At 38.9% G+C, this 13107-nt stretch overlaps 1 protein-coding gene across 1 annotated transcript in view; it reads left to right on the top strand.

The window, feature by feature from the left end:
- Positions 1-13107, top strand: part of NTRK2 (neurotrophic receptor tyrosine kinase 2) — a 311995-nt gene that overhangs the window by 215470 nt on the left and 83418 nt on the right. Inside the window, 1 exon segment of the mRNA XM_066367881.1 lies at positions 1544-1674. Within this exon segment, the coding sequence (XP_066223978.1) occupies positions 1544-1674 (131 nt within the window).

Here is a 13107-nt window from a genome sequence, read left to right as displayed (position 1 = left end):
AAATTAAACCACAGTAATAAGTCCTTTCTCTGTGTTGGCTCCAAAGGCAACAGGAGATAGACAGGGCTTGCTCTTAGTCTTAGGGAGTTTACAGATGTGAAGTAATTGGGGGTAAGTCAGAAAGCAACTAGCATAAGCCGTGGTATAATGGGGCCAGAGGAGGAGGTCTTTGGTGGGCAGAGTCATCCTGGACACTCTCTGAGAGAATGAGGACTTGAACTGGCCTTCGTGGGGCAAAAGCTGAGAGGAAGCTGGGAGATTATTTTTAGTTTTTACTGTATTACCTATATATTTTTATTTCTCTTGTCATGTTTAACACAATCTACAATTGAATTCTTCTACTGTGGTGTGGAAGAAAAAACATGGACTCTAGATTCAAGACAGACCCAGGTTCACATCCCAACTTCTCTGTTCCCACACTGTGGATTATTGACAGTCTATAAGACTCAGTTTCCCCACATGTAAAAGGCAGAAAGGAATGCTTTGCAGGGTTTTCAGAGTGAAAAGAGAGAATCATTATTGGCCATGCCTTGCAAGCTCTAGAGGTGTCCCAATCTCTTTTTAACACTGCCATTCAGGAATGAGGCATTCAGAATAGAATGGTAGCCAATGACCTGGGGGCACCCTCCTGCTAAAGGAGTTACTGTTTGGTATGCTGGTGAAGAGACACAAGCGCAGCACAGTTTTGTCCTCTCCAGTCTCCTTTTGGGCTTCTCCACCCGCGCTCCGCATTGCTCTGTTTTCCACCTCGCAGCTAATGGACTTCAAAGAACCTTTGACTGCCTCCTGCCTTGCTCCCCAGAAAGGCATACGGATGAGTGACAAGGGCCTGCGCTGCTCCATACTGAGGGGAGAGACATGCTCTTTCGCAGAGACATCTACTCTTGTCTCTTCTTCGCCTTGGAGAGCCAAGACTAGGGCACGATCTTAGAAAGGGAACAAAAAAAGGCAGCCTTTTAGTGAAGTCTAAAAACTTCTGATCTGACACAAAGGAGATGACTGAGGATCCCCCATGGTCTAGCCCACTCCCCAGTAGGCCAGAGCTGGGGTGAGGACAGAGCTCTAATTCACAATGCAATCTTGCATGTTCTCTTTCTGTCTTCTGAGCCTCTCCTCCCTCAGGAGTCTGAGCAGCTTAACAAAGAATTAGGGATTCCTGGCTATCTCTCCACCTTTCCACCCCACTAGACACACAACTAGCAAATATATGCAAAGCATCTGGCTTGTAAGAGGCCTGCCATTAAGGTCCACTTCTTTCTCATTCTCCCCTTTCCCAATCTGTGAAGTCCATTAATGACACTCTGGAGCCAACAGCTAAGTCACTACTTTAGTTCTATCAACAGCAATGAATGAGCTCTGGAGAGCGAGCTGATGGAGCAAATGGCCTCACAGCCATTTGACGTGGACCATGAGGATGGACACGGGGCTTCTCCTTTGGTTTGCTGTGTGCAGAGAAGAGCTCAGGACGGGCCCCTGACCCCCTGCCCTCCGCCTCACCTCTGCGTGTTTCAATTCCAATCTCCATTCTGTGTTTGTTTTACAGTTGTTCAGCACATCAAGCGACATAACATTGTTCTGAAAAGGGAGCTAGGCGAAGGAGCCTTTGGAAAAGTTTTCCTAGCTGAATGCTATAACCTCTGTCCTGAGCAGGACAAGATCTTGGTGGCAGTGAAGGTAAGAGAACACTCCAGAATGTCTCATTCATTGTCCACAGTCACAGTAATGTGCGGAAGTGTTACTTTATTTTATTTTAGTGGCCAATTCAGGAGCAAATTATGTCCACTATGAAAGATATGTTCAAATTCTTTTAACTGAATGGTAAGGCTTTTTGGGGCCCATCCAACTGTTGAAGATTCTTTTTAGGGGCAACCTTACCAGTCTGCAGGTTGTGAATAGCTCTGAGCTACTCTTCCAAGTCAGTTTTAACTAAATTCTACATGGAGATCGGTGGAGTCAGACAGAATTCAACCAGCCTAAGTCTTGGAGACTCAGTCAGTCTCCTTGGATGGCTTGGTTCCTATGCCCAGCTCCAGTGGACCTTGTCTCATGTTGGGGTTCTAGAAGGGAGACTGTGGAGTTCACTCCCTCTCTCAGCCACTATTCCACTGAGACCTTGTTATACCTTACCTTGTCCCTCCCAAATGTTTCCAAGGCCCTAGGATCTGGTACAGTGCCGGCAAGATTTCATCCAGGGGTGGATGGCATTTCTTGTGGATTCTGCCTTCCCAGCAGATACAAGGTTTTACCCAAATAAAAAAACCTGAAAGTACTCTATCATATCCATTTTCTCAGAAACTCAAAGTGAAGATCTGGTCTTCAATAAGGTAAACATTATAAAAGGAGTAAAATTTTCACTGAGTTCTCTAAAATACAAGAATTAACAAAATAACACAAAAGACTCTGTAGATTATTTACAAGTGCATTGTCAAAATTAAAAAAAAACTCAAGTTATTGAATAACATATGTAAAACACTTAAGAGAGGCATATCTTTATAAAATTAATTAAGTGGCAAATAAATATGGACATAGCCAATGTAACAAAATGCAGCTTCTTGAGTTCATAGAAGATGATTGAATTTTGAGGGGTTTTGTTTGTTTCTTTGTTTCTGCCAAACACAGAATATTTGTCTGAATGGCATTTGTTTACTGGTTATAACGGGTCAACTTAATTTTTAAAAATCAAATGTATACTCTCTTACTGTTACACTTAGCATTAAAATACTTCAGTATATACAAAATGGGTAACTGAGGAGAGAGATAAAATTATTCTTGAATTTACCCATCAAGCAGACTAAACACAGTTTCTGTTAAACTGTGCATTTGCTTGTCTTGTCATCAAAAGTAAGTAACCTGAGTGGCATCGGTGCTCCTAGACTCTCAGGAAAGACTCCTAAAGCCTGCACTTTGGGGTAAAGAAAGGTCAGACCTTTCTAGGGATGATAAATGTAATAGCTATCAAGTAAACATTATCTCACTGAGATAGGCAAATGGAAGGTGAGACAGAGAAGAGAGGAAAAGAGACACACGGGAAAGATGAGGTCAAGCAGGTCAAGGTGTCAGGAATTCTGCAGTGACTTGGGGATGTTTAATCCCTGCTGCTGCTATTGCTTCATCTTTTCTTTCATTTCCTCAAAAGGTTTGTTATTTTTTAAGCACACAATGTTCAGAACATTTGGCAGTGTTAAATCTGCAGTCTTTGCTTTCTTCTATCTTATTTTTTCCCCCTCTTTGGATAAATAAGATCAAAAGGTGCCTCTATTTTTATAGATTCATCAACTGATAAAATGTTAGAACTGGAAGAAGTTTAGGGAACATTTAATTCTAATCTAGCCATGTGTTAGAGATGCGGAGACAGAAGCCCATGGATTTGGGTTCTGGGCCCATGTTTCCCACCGCTCCTTGGGGACCACCAGGGAGCTAAGTCGGGCCTTCAGACTCGAATTCATTTCATGGGGCCCACAGGGTGAGAGGCTTTGAGTGTGAGACAATCCTGGGAGATTAGGGAATCCTAGGTGACAGTGTAGGAGTCACTGAGAGACCTCAGCCAGATGTCAGCATAAATGCACAAAATTTCTTGGTATAACTTTTATCTTAATGTCATTCCTTATTCTGTTCCTGCCTCTCTGTACTTCTTATAATGCTGTTAAGGAGAGGGTGTGGCATAGCTAAATCCAGGGCACCTTCAACTCATATGTTCCATTTCTTCCCAAACACATGCTAAGATAGGACATCAGGGCTTGGGCTAGTAATGATGAAGGATTAGCCAGTGACAGTACTGTATACCCAGTTGTCCTTCCCACAGCGTGCATCCACCTGGGTATATGTCTCATCGCCACTCTTAGCAAACCTTCTCTCTGGTTTAAATCACAATCATAGCCCTAATCCTATCTTGACCCAAACTCAGAACCTTGTCCTCATACTCTTTTTGACTTTGCCAAATAAGTGTTTGCAAATTAATGATCTATGAGGAATGTGCTATTTAATCAACACTACTAAACAAAACAAAACAAGAAAATAGATTTGCCCCTTTCTCAAAACCTGACCTCTCCTCTTTGCTAGTCCCCTTCTTGAAATTCAAATGAAACTATTATCTCAAGTAGAGGACAAAATGCTTACAGCACAAAAATTCATTCCAACTTCAAGGTTGCACACATGAGAAGTCTCATCTCACTGACCTTGAATGTTCATTTTTTGGTGAAATCAGAGACTTTGTTTATGTTTGCTAGAGTGACTGCAAACTTCTGAGAAGATGCTCATTTTAACTTTCTGGGATCCAGAGACTGCAGCCATACAAGAAACAAGTCAAAATTTCAGACTCCAGGATGAATTGGATTAAATAACACATGGATCTTTCATGGAGCTACCTTTCGCCAGCCTGACCTGCTTTTTTTAGAGCTGTGGGCAGATTGGAAGTGTGTTCAAAGACTATGTGATGAGCCTGGAAGGAAGATTCTATGGTTCAGTGTTGTCTAGAATAAAGGGATTTTTCTAAGGAACGAAACCAACTGGACACAGTTTCCAGAGCCTGCACAGCCTGTCACCTCTGAAGAGTGGCTGCCAGGGCTGCTCTTCTGCCATTGGAGACACCCAGGGATGTTTGACAGTCTTTCTGCCTGTTGCCTAGCAACCCATACAGCATTGATTATGCATGCTAAGAAATAGCAGCTATTGTCCTTTTTCCTTTTCTAGAAGGAGCTGACTGGTTTGAAATCCAAGGTTTTGCATTCAGACTGACAGATGTCAGGTTTCTGTAAATTCTGGTGTTGCCTGCTCCAAATGATTTAAGAGCTTGAGGGATCCACAGGAACCGGTTTTAGATGGAAGTGATCCTAAGGCACATTCAGGGCACTCCAGGGTACATGAGGGCTGAGGTTGCTTCTCCCACTGTTTGGATTCAACCGATTGGCTTGCCCTTTTCTTAATATTTTTGAATGACCTTTTTTCTTTCTCTGAAATGGATTTATCAACCATTTTTCCCTTTACACTGATTTACAATGGAAGAACCCATAGAGAGGATGAGAAGTGGAGAGACCAGCATTTGATGAAAATGAGTCACTTTACCGTTAGGTACCTCAATTGTCGAGGAAACGCTTCACTACAGTTTCTTTGCATTGGATGCACCAGCTATTTTTGGCTCTATCCAACCCGTGTTTCAGTAGTTACTATTTCTACAACACTTTTTGCATTAGGAATGCATGCTGATTTTTGTTTTTACATACAGCCACAAGTGTTGATGAATTGATGGCCACTTCTCCCCTCTCCACTAACTCAGGTGTATTTCTAGAAACATCAAATGCCAAATATGAGGGACACCTTAGAAATCATTTATACAATCCAAGTCTTTTGTTCGATAAATAAAAGAACCAAGATCCAGGGCAGTCAAGTGACTCCGTCGAGGTGTGAGTTAAAGTGGGCGGAAGGTGCTGCACAGGAATACTTGACAAATGAGAAGTGGTGACATCTAAGTGCAGTGGGCACTCTCTTTGGGATCTAACTTAGAATGTTTGCTTTTCATGTTTCTGAATATCTTCTTGTCAGCAGAGAAAATAATGATGATTTTCTTCACCAAGAATTTGGAAGAGTTGATGGATACACCTCTGACACATTACCATGAAGCAGCCACAAGTACCATCCAACACATAGCTGCTGGTCCATGTCTGGAGGGCCCTAGCCCAGCACCTTGGTCCACACAATTCCCGCTAATCTATCAGATCTCAGTTCAAGGTGCTCTTCTTTGGGGAGACCTCCTCTTGCCTGCTCCCCATTTAGGCCAGACTCCCTTATTATATGATATTAAAACATCTATACTTGTACTTTATAGCATCTGTCAGGGTTATTAATTATATTTGTGTTTGTGGGCTTATTTAATCAACTGCGTGAATGTCTGTCTCTTCCATTAGAGTGGCACATTCTTGAGGGTGGGAACAATGTCTTTTAGCACACATGGCCTAATATGTAGTAACAGGCAGTAAATACTTGTTAAATGAATAAAGGGATGAATAGGATGGATGAACTGTAAAAAAAAGTAGAGTTAACAGTTGGCATTTCTAAGTAAAGAAATAATTTGATGAACTATTGATAGGCATAGAATTTCATAACTGAGAAGAACTGTAAGGAGAATATGTATGGAACAGTATAATCTAATAATCATTTTTAAAATCATTGAATCACTGTACAGATATGTAGAGCTATTACTGATACTCTTTAGCTTAACTCACACATTTTGCCAGTGAGTTAACAGGAACCCAAAGAAGATTAATGACCTACCCAAAGTCACACAACTTGAACAAGGTCATTTAATGTCAGACCTAGGTCTAAAACTCAGGCCTTCTCATCAGTCTAATGCCCATTGTGCACCACACTTTTATTTATTAAATTTTACACCTGCCCCGGTAAACCAAATTGAAAAATTCAACACAATACCACTTATCAAGTAATACAAAAGAGTGTGTTAATTGTGCTTATTTGTATGTAAGGATAAGGGACATTTTCATGTTTTCCAAGTAAAAATGTAATTCAAAGGAATAGGTGAAAATAAGGAAAACTGGATCCCGGAGTGAGGACTTTGGCCTTAGGAAAGCATCATAATTAACTTTGATAAGAAGAGCAGTGTAATGCTTATTGGAAACCAACTGAAGCTGGTTTAAACAGAGAAGAGAATTTATTGGCTCAAGCTACTGGTAAATCTTGCTGCTGGTATCCTGGCTGCCTGCAGTACAAGATCCAAGGAATCTATCTATCTATCTATCTATCTATCTATCTATCTATCTATCTATCTATCATCTATCTATCTATCTATCTATCTATCTATCTATCTATCATCTATCTATCATCTATTTACCTACAATCTTTTTGTCTTGGCTCTGTTACCCTCTAGATTGACTGCATTCTCAAGCAGGTTCTTCTGATACTATGGTAAAGACTTGGCAGTAATGATTCTGAGCTTAGATACTGCCATCCTAGAAACCCAAAAGAGAGCTCTTCTTTCCCAACAATTATGTGGAAGCCCGAGGGCTGACTCTTACTGGCTTGCTGTTAGTTGTCACTAGGCCCTATGGCCAAGAAAATATTTTGATTTTCTAGGCCCCAAGGCACATGCATATTCCTGGAAATGCAAGATTGAGTCAACCTTACTCAACACACATGACTAAATGTGGGACATTGGTTTCCCAAAAGGATATTAGATATGCTGTGGCCAAAAGCAAGTAAGAACTGCGGGACTGCTAGGTTTCACTGGGACTGGAACAGTTGGGATCCAAAAGTTCACTCAGGATTTGAGATACCCCTATGACTATTCCTTCTTTACCCTCTCAGCAAGAGACATCAGGGATTGTCCTATAGGCTTCCCTGCTAATGTAGGCAGCTGCCTCTGGCCTCTACTGTTCTCTGACATTTGACCACTGCCTCCATACCAACTGCTGCTCATATGGTCTCTATTACTCACATTCACATTTCTCAACAAGGACAATACTATGTTATTTCACTCAGTCTTCATGCCAGACCACCTACCTGTTGTCCAGCCATCCAAGCTGGTCACTTGGCACAGATGAGGCCACCAATGGGAAAGAAGTCACTAAAGCCAGTTGTTTCAGAATATCTTGAAGGGCAGAAAAGGGTTTGAAAAGGAAAGCTCATTCTCTCCAACTCTGTATTAGTGAAACAATTCATAGAGGGGAGAGTACATCAAGCATTTGTCAATTGAAGTGCTCTTCTCAGGCAAGTTTCTTTCTAAGATTGATGGCTATTTCCTTTTTGTCTTTCTATTTTTTAGTGTGACAGTCATCATATCTGTACTCACATCTTGATTAATGGGAACCCCCTCTCCTATTCATCCTTCTTCCTGTGCTTTGTCCCCACTTCTCCATTTACATCAGCATGTGAAACCTTGTTCCTGCAAAATGGAAATGGATGGTAACAAGATGAGTGTATTTAAAAGAACATTTGTCAGTGTACCCTAAAAATATTGTTCATCTACCTTAACAAGACTTAATGTTGCAGAAAGTACTATCAACTCCATCTTTTTTTAATTAAAAAATTGTTTTGATTACTATTTTTTAAAACTTTTTAATTTATTGTGGTAACATGGTTTCAAGTGTCCCACTCAATATAACACCTTCGACCCCCCCACATCATGCCCCCATACCCCACATACCCATGCAAGATCTCTTTCCATTCCCATTTTTTATACATCTCTAGGAACAGAAATTGTAGAATTCTTCACAGTGGCTTGTTAAAAGGCTAAATCATCTTTATGGTCCAGACATTGCTTAATTGATTTCTATTGTTCTTCAGTGTAAGTACATTCTTCCCTGATGTGTGTGTTGTGTGTATGTGTATACACACGTGTGTGCCCACATGTACTGTAGGATGGAGAGTGACACTGCCTTGTAAGAATCCCTCCTGCACTTGAGTCAGGGAGGCTCCAGTTATTAAGTCCCAGTAACTTCAACTTTTAACCTCTGATGGGAGATCTGTTTTTTGTCTTGTTAATTTGTCTTGTTAACCTTCTTTCCTGGCTTATCTCCAATTTATTTCCATTTTTTCAGAAATGTTAAAACCAAAACGATACATTTTACTGTAATGAGGATTCATCTGGTACCAAACAGAGCTGGAGGATTCATTTCACACCCTTGCATCTCTGGGACATAGTCACTGCAGTAGCAGTGCTGCTTTTTAATGCCTTTTACATGATAGCCCAACTCCTGATTGAGCCACAGTCTACATGCTCCACCAGCTACTGTATAGCTGGTGAAATTGTCTCAGACAATTGGATACTGGTGTATTTAAAGCATGTAACTATATTGCAGTTGTCCATTATTAGAGGCCAACTTCTGATTCATTCTTTTGAGTCAATATTTCTCTATGAGTTAGTTTCATATTTCTCAAAGACTTAGTATTTGTAGTATGCAACTTGATATAATATGCATACATAAATAGTCAATTTTATCCCTCAAATTATTGTAAGTGTTTTAAAGTATATGAATTAGAACTTAGCCTCATGTTTCTCACTGGATGGTTGACCTGTTAGATTCTGCACCATTAGAGTCAACATGGCTGTGAAAATAAATATGACAGCAATCAACACCCTCACTATGAATTTTGTATTTGAGGCTGTCACTTGATACATAATTAAAGTTCTTGTAGAGGCCAGCTATATATGATTGAGTTGATATGCACTGAGTGTTGGTTTATAGTACATAGTGAGTACTGTCTGAGTGTTTGTGATCATAATTATTTCCTTACAATAGTTTAGTTCACTTTTACATTTGTAAGAATGTGGTAGAGTCACCTATTGTCCTCTCCTGAATTTCTGAGATTTTCTTTGTTATCAAGAAATTCCTATTTCTAAATTTTTAAAAATATACTCCTCTAAAGTTCACTTTTTTTTAATAATAAATTTTTATTAATGTTAATGGGATGACATTAATAAATCAGGGTACATATATTCAAAGAAAACATGTCTAGGTTATCTTGTCATTAAATTATGTTGCATACCCCTCGCCCAGAGTCAGATTGTCCTCCGTCACCCTCTATCTAGTTTTCTCTGTGCCCCTCCCCCTCCCCCTAACTCTCTCCCTCCCTCCCTCCTGCGTCCTCCCTCCCCACACCCCTGGTAACCACCACACTCTTGTCCATGTCTCTTAGTCTCGTTTTTATGTTCCACCAATGTATGGAATCATGTAGTTCTTGTTTTTTTTCTGATTTACTTATTTCACTCCGTATAATGTTATCAAGATCCCACCATTTTGCTGTAAATGATCTGATGTCATCATTTCTTATGGCTGAGTAGTATTCCATAGTGTATATGTGCCACATCTTCTTTATCCAGTCTTCTATTGAAGGGCTTTTTGGTTGTTTCCATGTCTTGGCCACTGTGAACAGTGCTGCAATGAACATGGGGCTACATGTGTCTTTACGTATCAATGTTTCTGAGGTTTTGGGGTATATACCCAGTAGAGGGATTGCTGAGTCATAAGGTAGTTCTATTTGCAGTTTTTTGAGGAACCACCATACTTTCCTCCATAATGGCTGTACTACTTTACAGTCCCACCAACAGTGGATGAGAGTTCCCTTTTGTCCGCAGCCTCTCCAACATTTGCTATTACCCGTCTTGTTGATAATAGCTAATCTAACAGGGGTGAGGTGGTATCTCATTGTAGTTTTGATTTGCATTTCTCTAATAACTAATGAAGCTGAGCATCTTTTCATATATCTGTTGGCCATTTGTATTTCTTCCTGGGAGAAGTGTCTGTTCATGTCCTCTTCCATTTTTTTATTGGATTGTTTGTTTGTTTGTTGTTGAGTTTTATGAGTTCTTTGTAAATTTTGGACATTAGGCCCTTATCTGAGCTGTTGTTTGAAAATATCATTTCCCATTTAGTTGGCTGTCTGTTTATTTTGATATCAGTTTCTCTTGCTGAGCAAAACCTTTTTATTCTGATGTAGTCCCATTCATTTATCTTTGCCTTCACTTCTCTTGCCATTGGAGTCAAGTTCATAAAATGTTCTTTAAAATCCAGGTCCATGAGTTTAGTACCTATGTCTTCTTCTATGTACTTTATTGTTTCAGGTCTTATATTTAGGTCTTTGATCCATTTTGAATTAATTTTAGTACATGTGGACAGGCTGTAGTCGAGTTTCATTCTTTTGCACGTGGCTTTCCAGTTTTCCCAACACCATTTGTTGAAGAGGCTTTCTTTTCTCCATTGTGTGTTGTTGGCCCCTTTATCAAAGATTATTTGACCATATATATGTGGTTTTATTTCTGGGCTTTCTATTCTGTTCCATTGGTCTGAGTGTCTATTTTTCTGCCAATATCATGCTGTTTTGATTATCGTGGCCCTATAATATAGTTTAAAGTCAGGTATTGTAATGCCCCCAGCTTCATTCTTTTTCCTTAAGATTGCTTTGGCTATTCGGGGTTTTTTATAGTTCCATATAAATCTGATGATTTTTTGTTCCATTTCTTTAAAAAATGTCATAGGAATTTTGATGGGAATTGCACTAAATTTATATATTGGGTAATATGGCCATTTTAATTATATTTATTCTTCCTATCCAAGAACAAGGAATATTTTTTCATCTCATTGTGTCTTTTTCTATTTCTCTTAACAATGCCTTGTAGTTTTTGTTATATAAGTCCTTTACATTCTTTGTTATGTTTATTCCTAGGTATTTTATTTTTTTTGTTGCAATCATGAAGGGGATTATTTTTTTGAGTTCGTTTTCTAATATTTCATTGTTGGCATATAGAAAGGCTATGGACTTTTGTATGTTAATTTTGTATCCTGTGACCTTACTGTATTGGTTTATTGTTTCTAGTAATCTTTTTGTGGAGTCCTTCGGGTTTTCGATGTATAGGATCATATCATCAGCAAAAAGTGATACCTTTACTTCTTCTTTTCCGATATGCATGCCTTTTATTTCTTTGTCTTGTCTGATTGCTCTGGCCAGAACTTCTAGCACCATGTTAAATAAGAGTGGAGAGAGTGGACAACCCTGTCTTGTTCCTGATTTAAGGTGGAAAGTCCTCAGTTTTATGTCATTTAATATGATGTTGGCTGATGGTTTATCATAAATGGCCTTTATCATGTTGAGATATTTTCCTTCTATACCCATTTTGTTGAGAGTCTTAAACATAAAATTGTGTTGTATTTTATCAAAAGCCTTTTCTGCATCTATTGATAAGATCATGTGGTTTTTGTTCTTTGTTTTGTTGATATGGTGTATTACATTAACCGTTTTACGTATGTTGAACCATCCTTGAGATTCTGGGATGAATCCCACTTGATCATGATGTATTATTTTTTTAATATGTTGTTGTATTCTATTTGCCAGTATTTTGTTTAGTATTTTAGCATCTGTATTCATTAGAGATATTGGTCTGTAGTTTTCTTTCTTTGTGCCATCCTTGCCAGGTTTTGGTATGAGGGTTATGTTGACCTCATAAAATGTGTTTGGAAGTATTGCTTCTTCTTCAATTTTTTAGAAGACTTTGAGTAGAATAGAAACCAAATCTTCTTTGAATGTTAACCGTCTGGGCCTGGACTTTTATTTTTGGGGAGGTTTTTAATAGTTTTTTCTATTTCCTCCCTGCTGATTGGTCTGTTTAGGCTTTCTGCTTCTTCATGACTCAGTCTAGGAAGGTTGTATTGTTTTAGGAATTTATCCATTTCTTCTAGATTGTTGTATTTGGTGGCATATAGTTTTTCATAGTATTCTACAATAATTCTTTGTATATCTAAGATGTCTGTGGTGATCTCTCCTCTTTCATTTTGGATTTTATTTATTTGAGTCCTGTGCCTTTTTTCCTTGGTGAGTCTTGCCAAGGGTTTGTCAATGTTGTTGATCTTTTCAAAGAACCAGCTCCTTGTTTTATTAATTTTTTTCTATAGTTTTTCTGTTCTCTATTTCATTTATTTCTGCTCTGATTTTTTTTTTTTCCTGACTTCGGCTGGTTTTGGGTTGTCTTTGTTTTTATTTTTCTAGTTCCTTAAGGTGTGAAGTTAAGTGGTTTACTTGTGCTCTCTCTTGTTTGTTCATATAGGACTGAAGTGATATGAACTTTCCTCTTATTACTGCTTTTGCTGCATCCCAGAGATTCTGATACGTCGTATTTTCATTTTCATTTGTCTGTATATATCTTTTGATCTCTGCGCTTATTTCTTCTTTGACCCATTCATTTTTTAGAAGTATGTTGTTTAGTTTCCACATTGTTGTGGGTTTTTCCCCCTCTTTTTTGCAGTTGAATTCTAGTTTCAAGGCTTTATGATCAGAGAATATGCTTGGTACAATTTCAATTTTTCTAAATTTGCTGATATTGTCTTTGTGACCCAACATATGGTCAATTCTTGAGAATGTTCCATGTACACTAGAGAAAAATGTATACTCTGTTGCTTTGGGATGAAGTGTCCTGTAGATGTCTATCATATCCAGGTGTTCTAGTATTTCGTTTAAGGCCACTATATCTTTATTGATTCTCTGTTTGGATGACCGATCTAGGGCCGTCAGCGGTGTATTGAGGTCTCCAAGTATGATTGTATTTTTGTCAGTTTTTGTTTTAAGGTCAATAAGTAGCTGTCTTATATATTTTGGTGCTCCTTGGTT

Source organism: Saccopteryx leptura, chromosome 2 (genome assembly GCF_036850995.1).
Source record: "Saccopteryx leptura isolate mSacLep1 chromosome 2, mSacLep1_pri_phased_curated, whole genome shotgun sequence".
NCBI classification, from domain to species: domain Eukaryota; kingdom Metazoa; phylum Chordata; class Mammalia; order Chiroptera; family Emballonuridae; genus Saccopteryx; species Saccopteryx leptura.
Note: the sequence above shows the minus strand (reverse complement) of the source record. Positions and strands in the feature narration are given on the sequence as shown.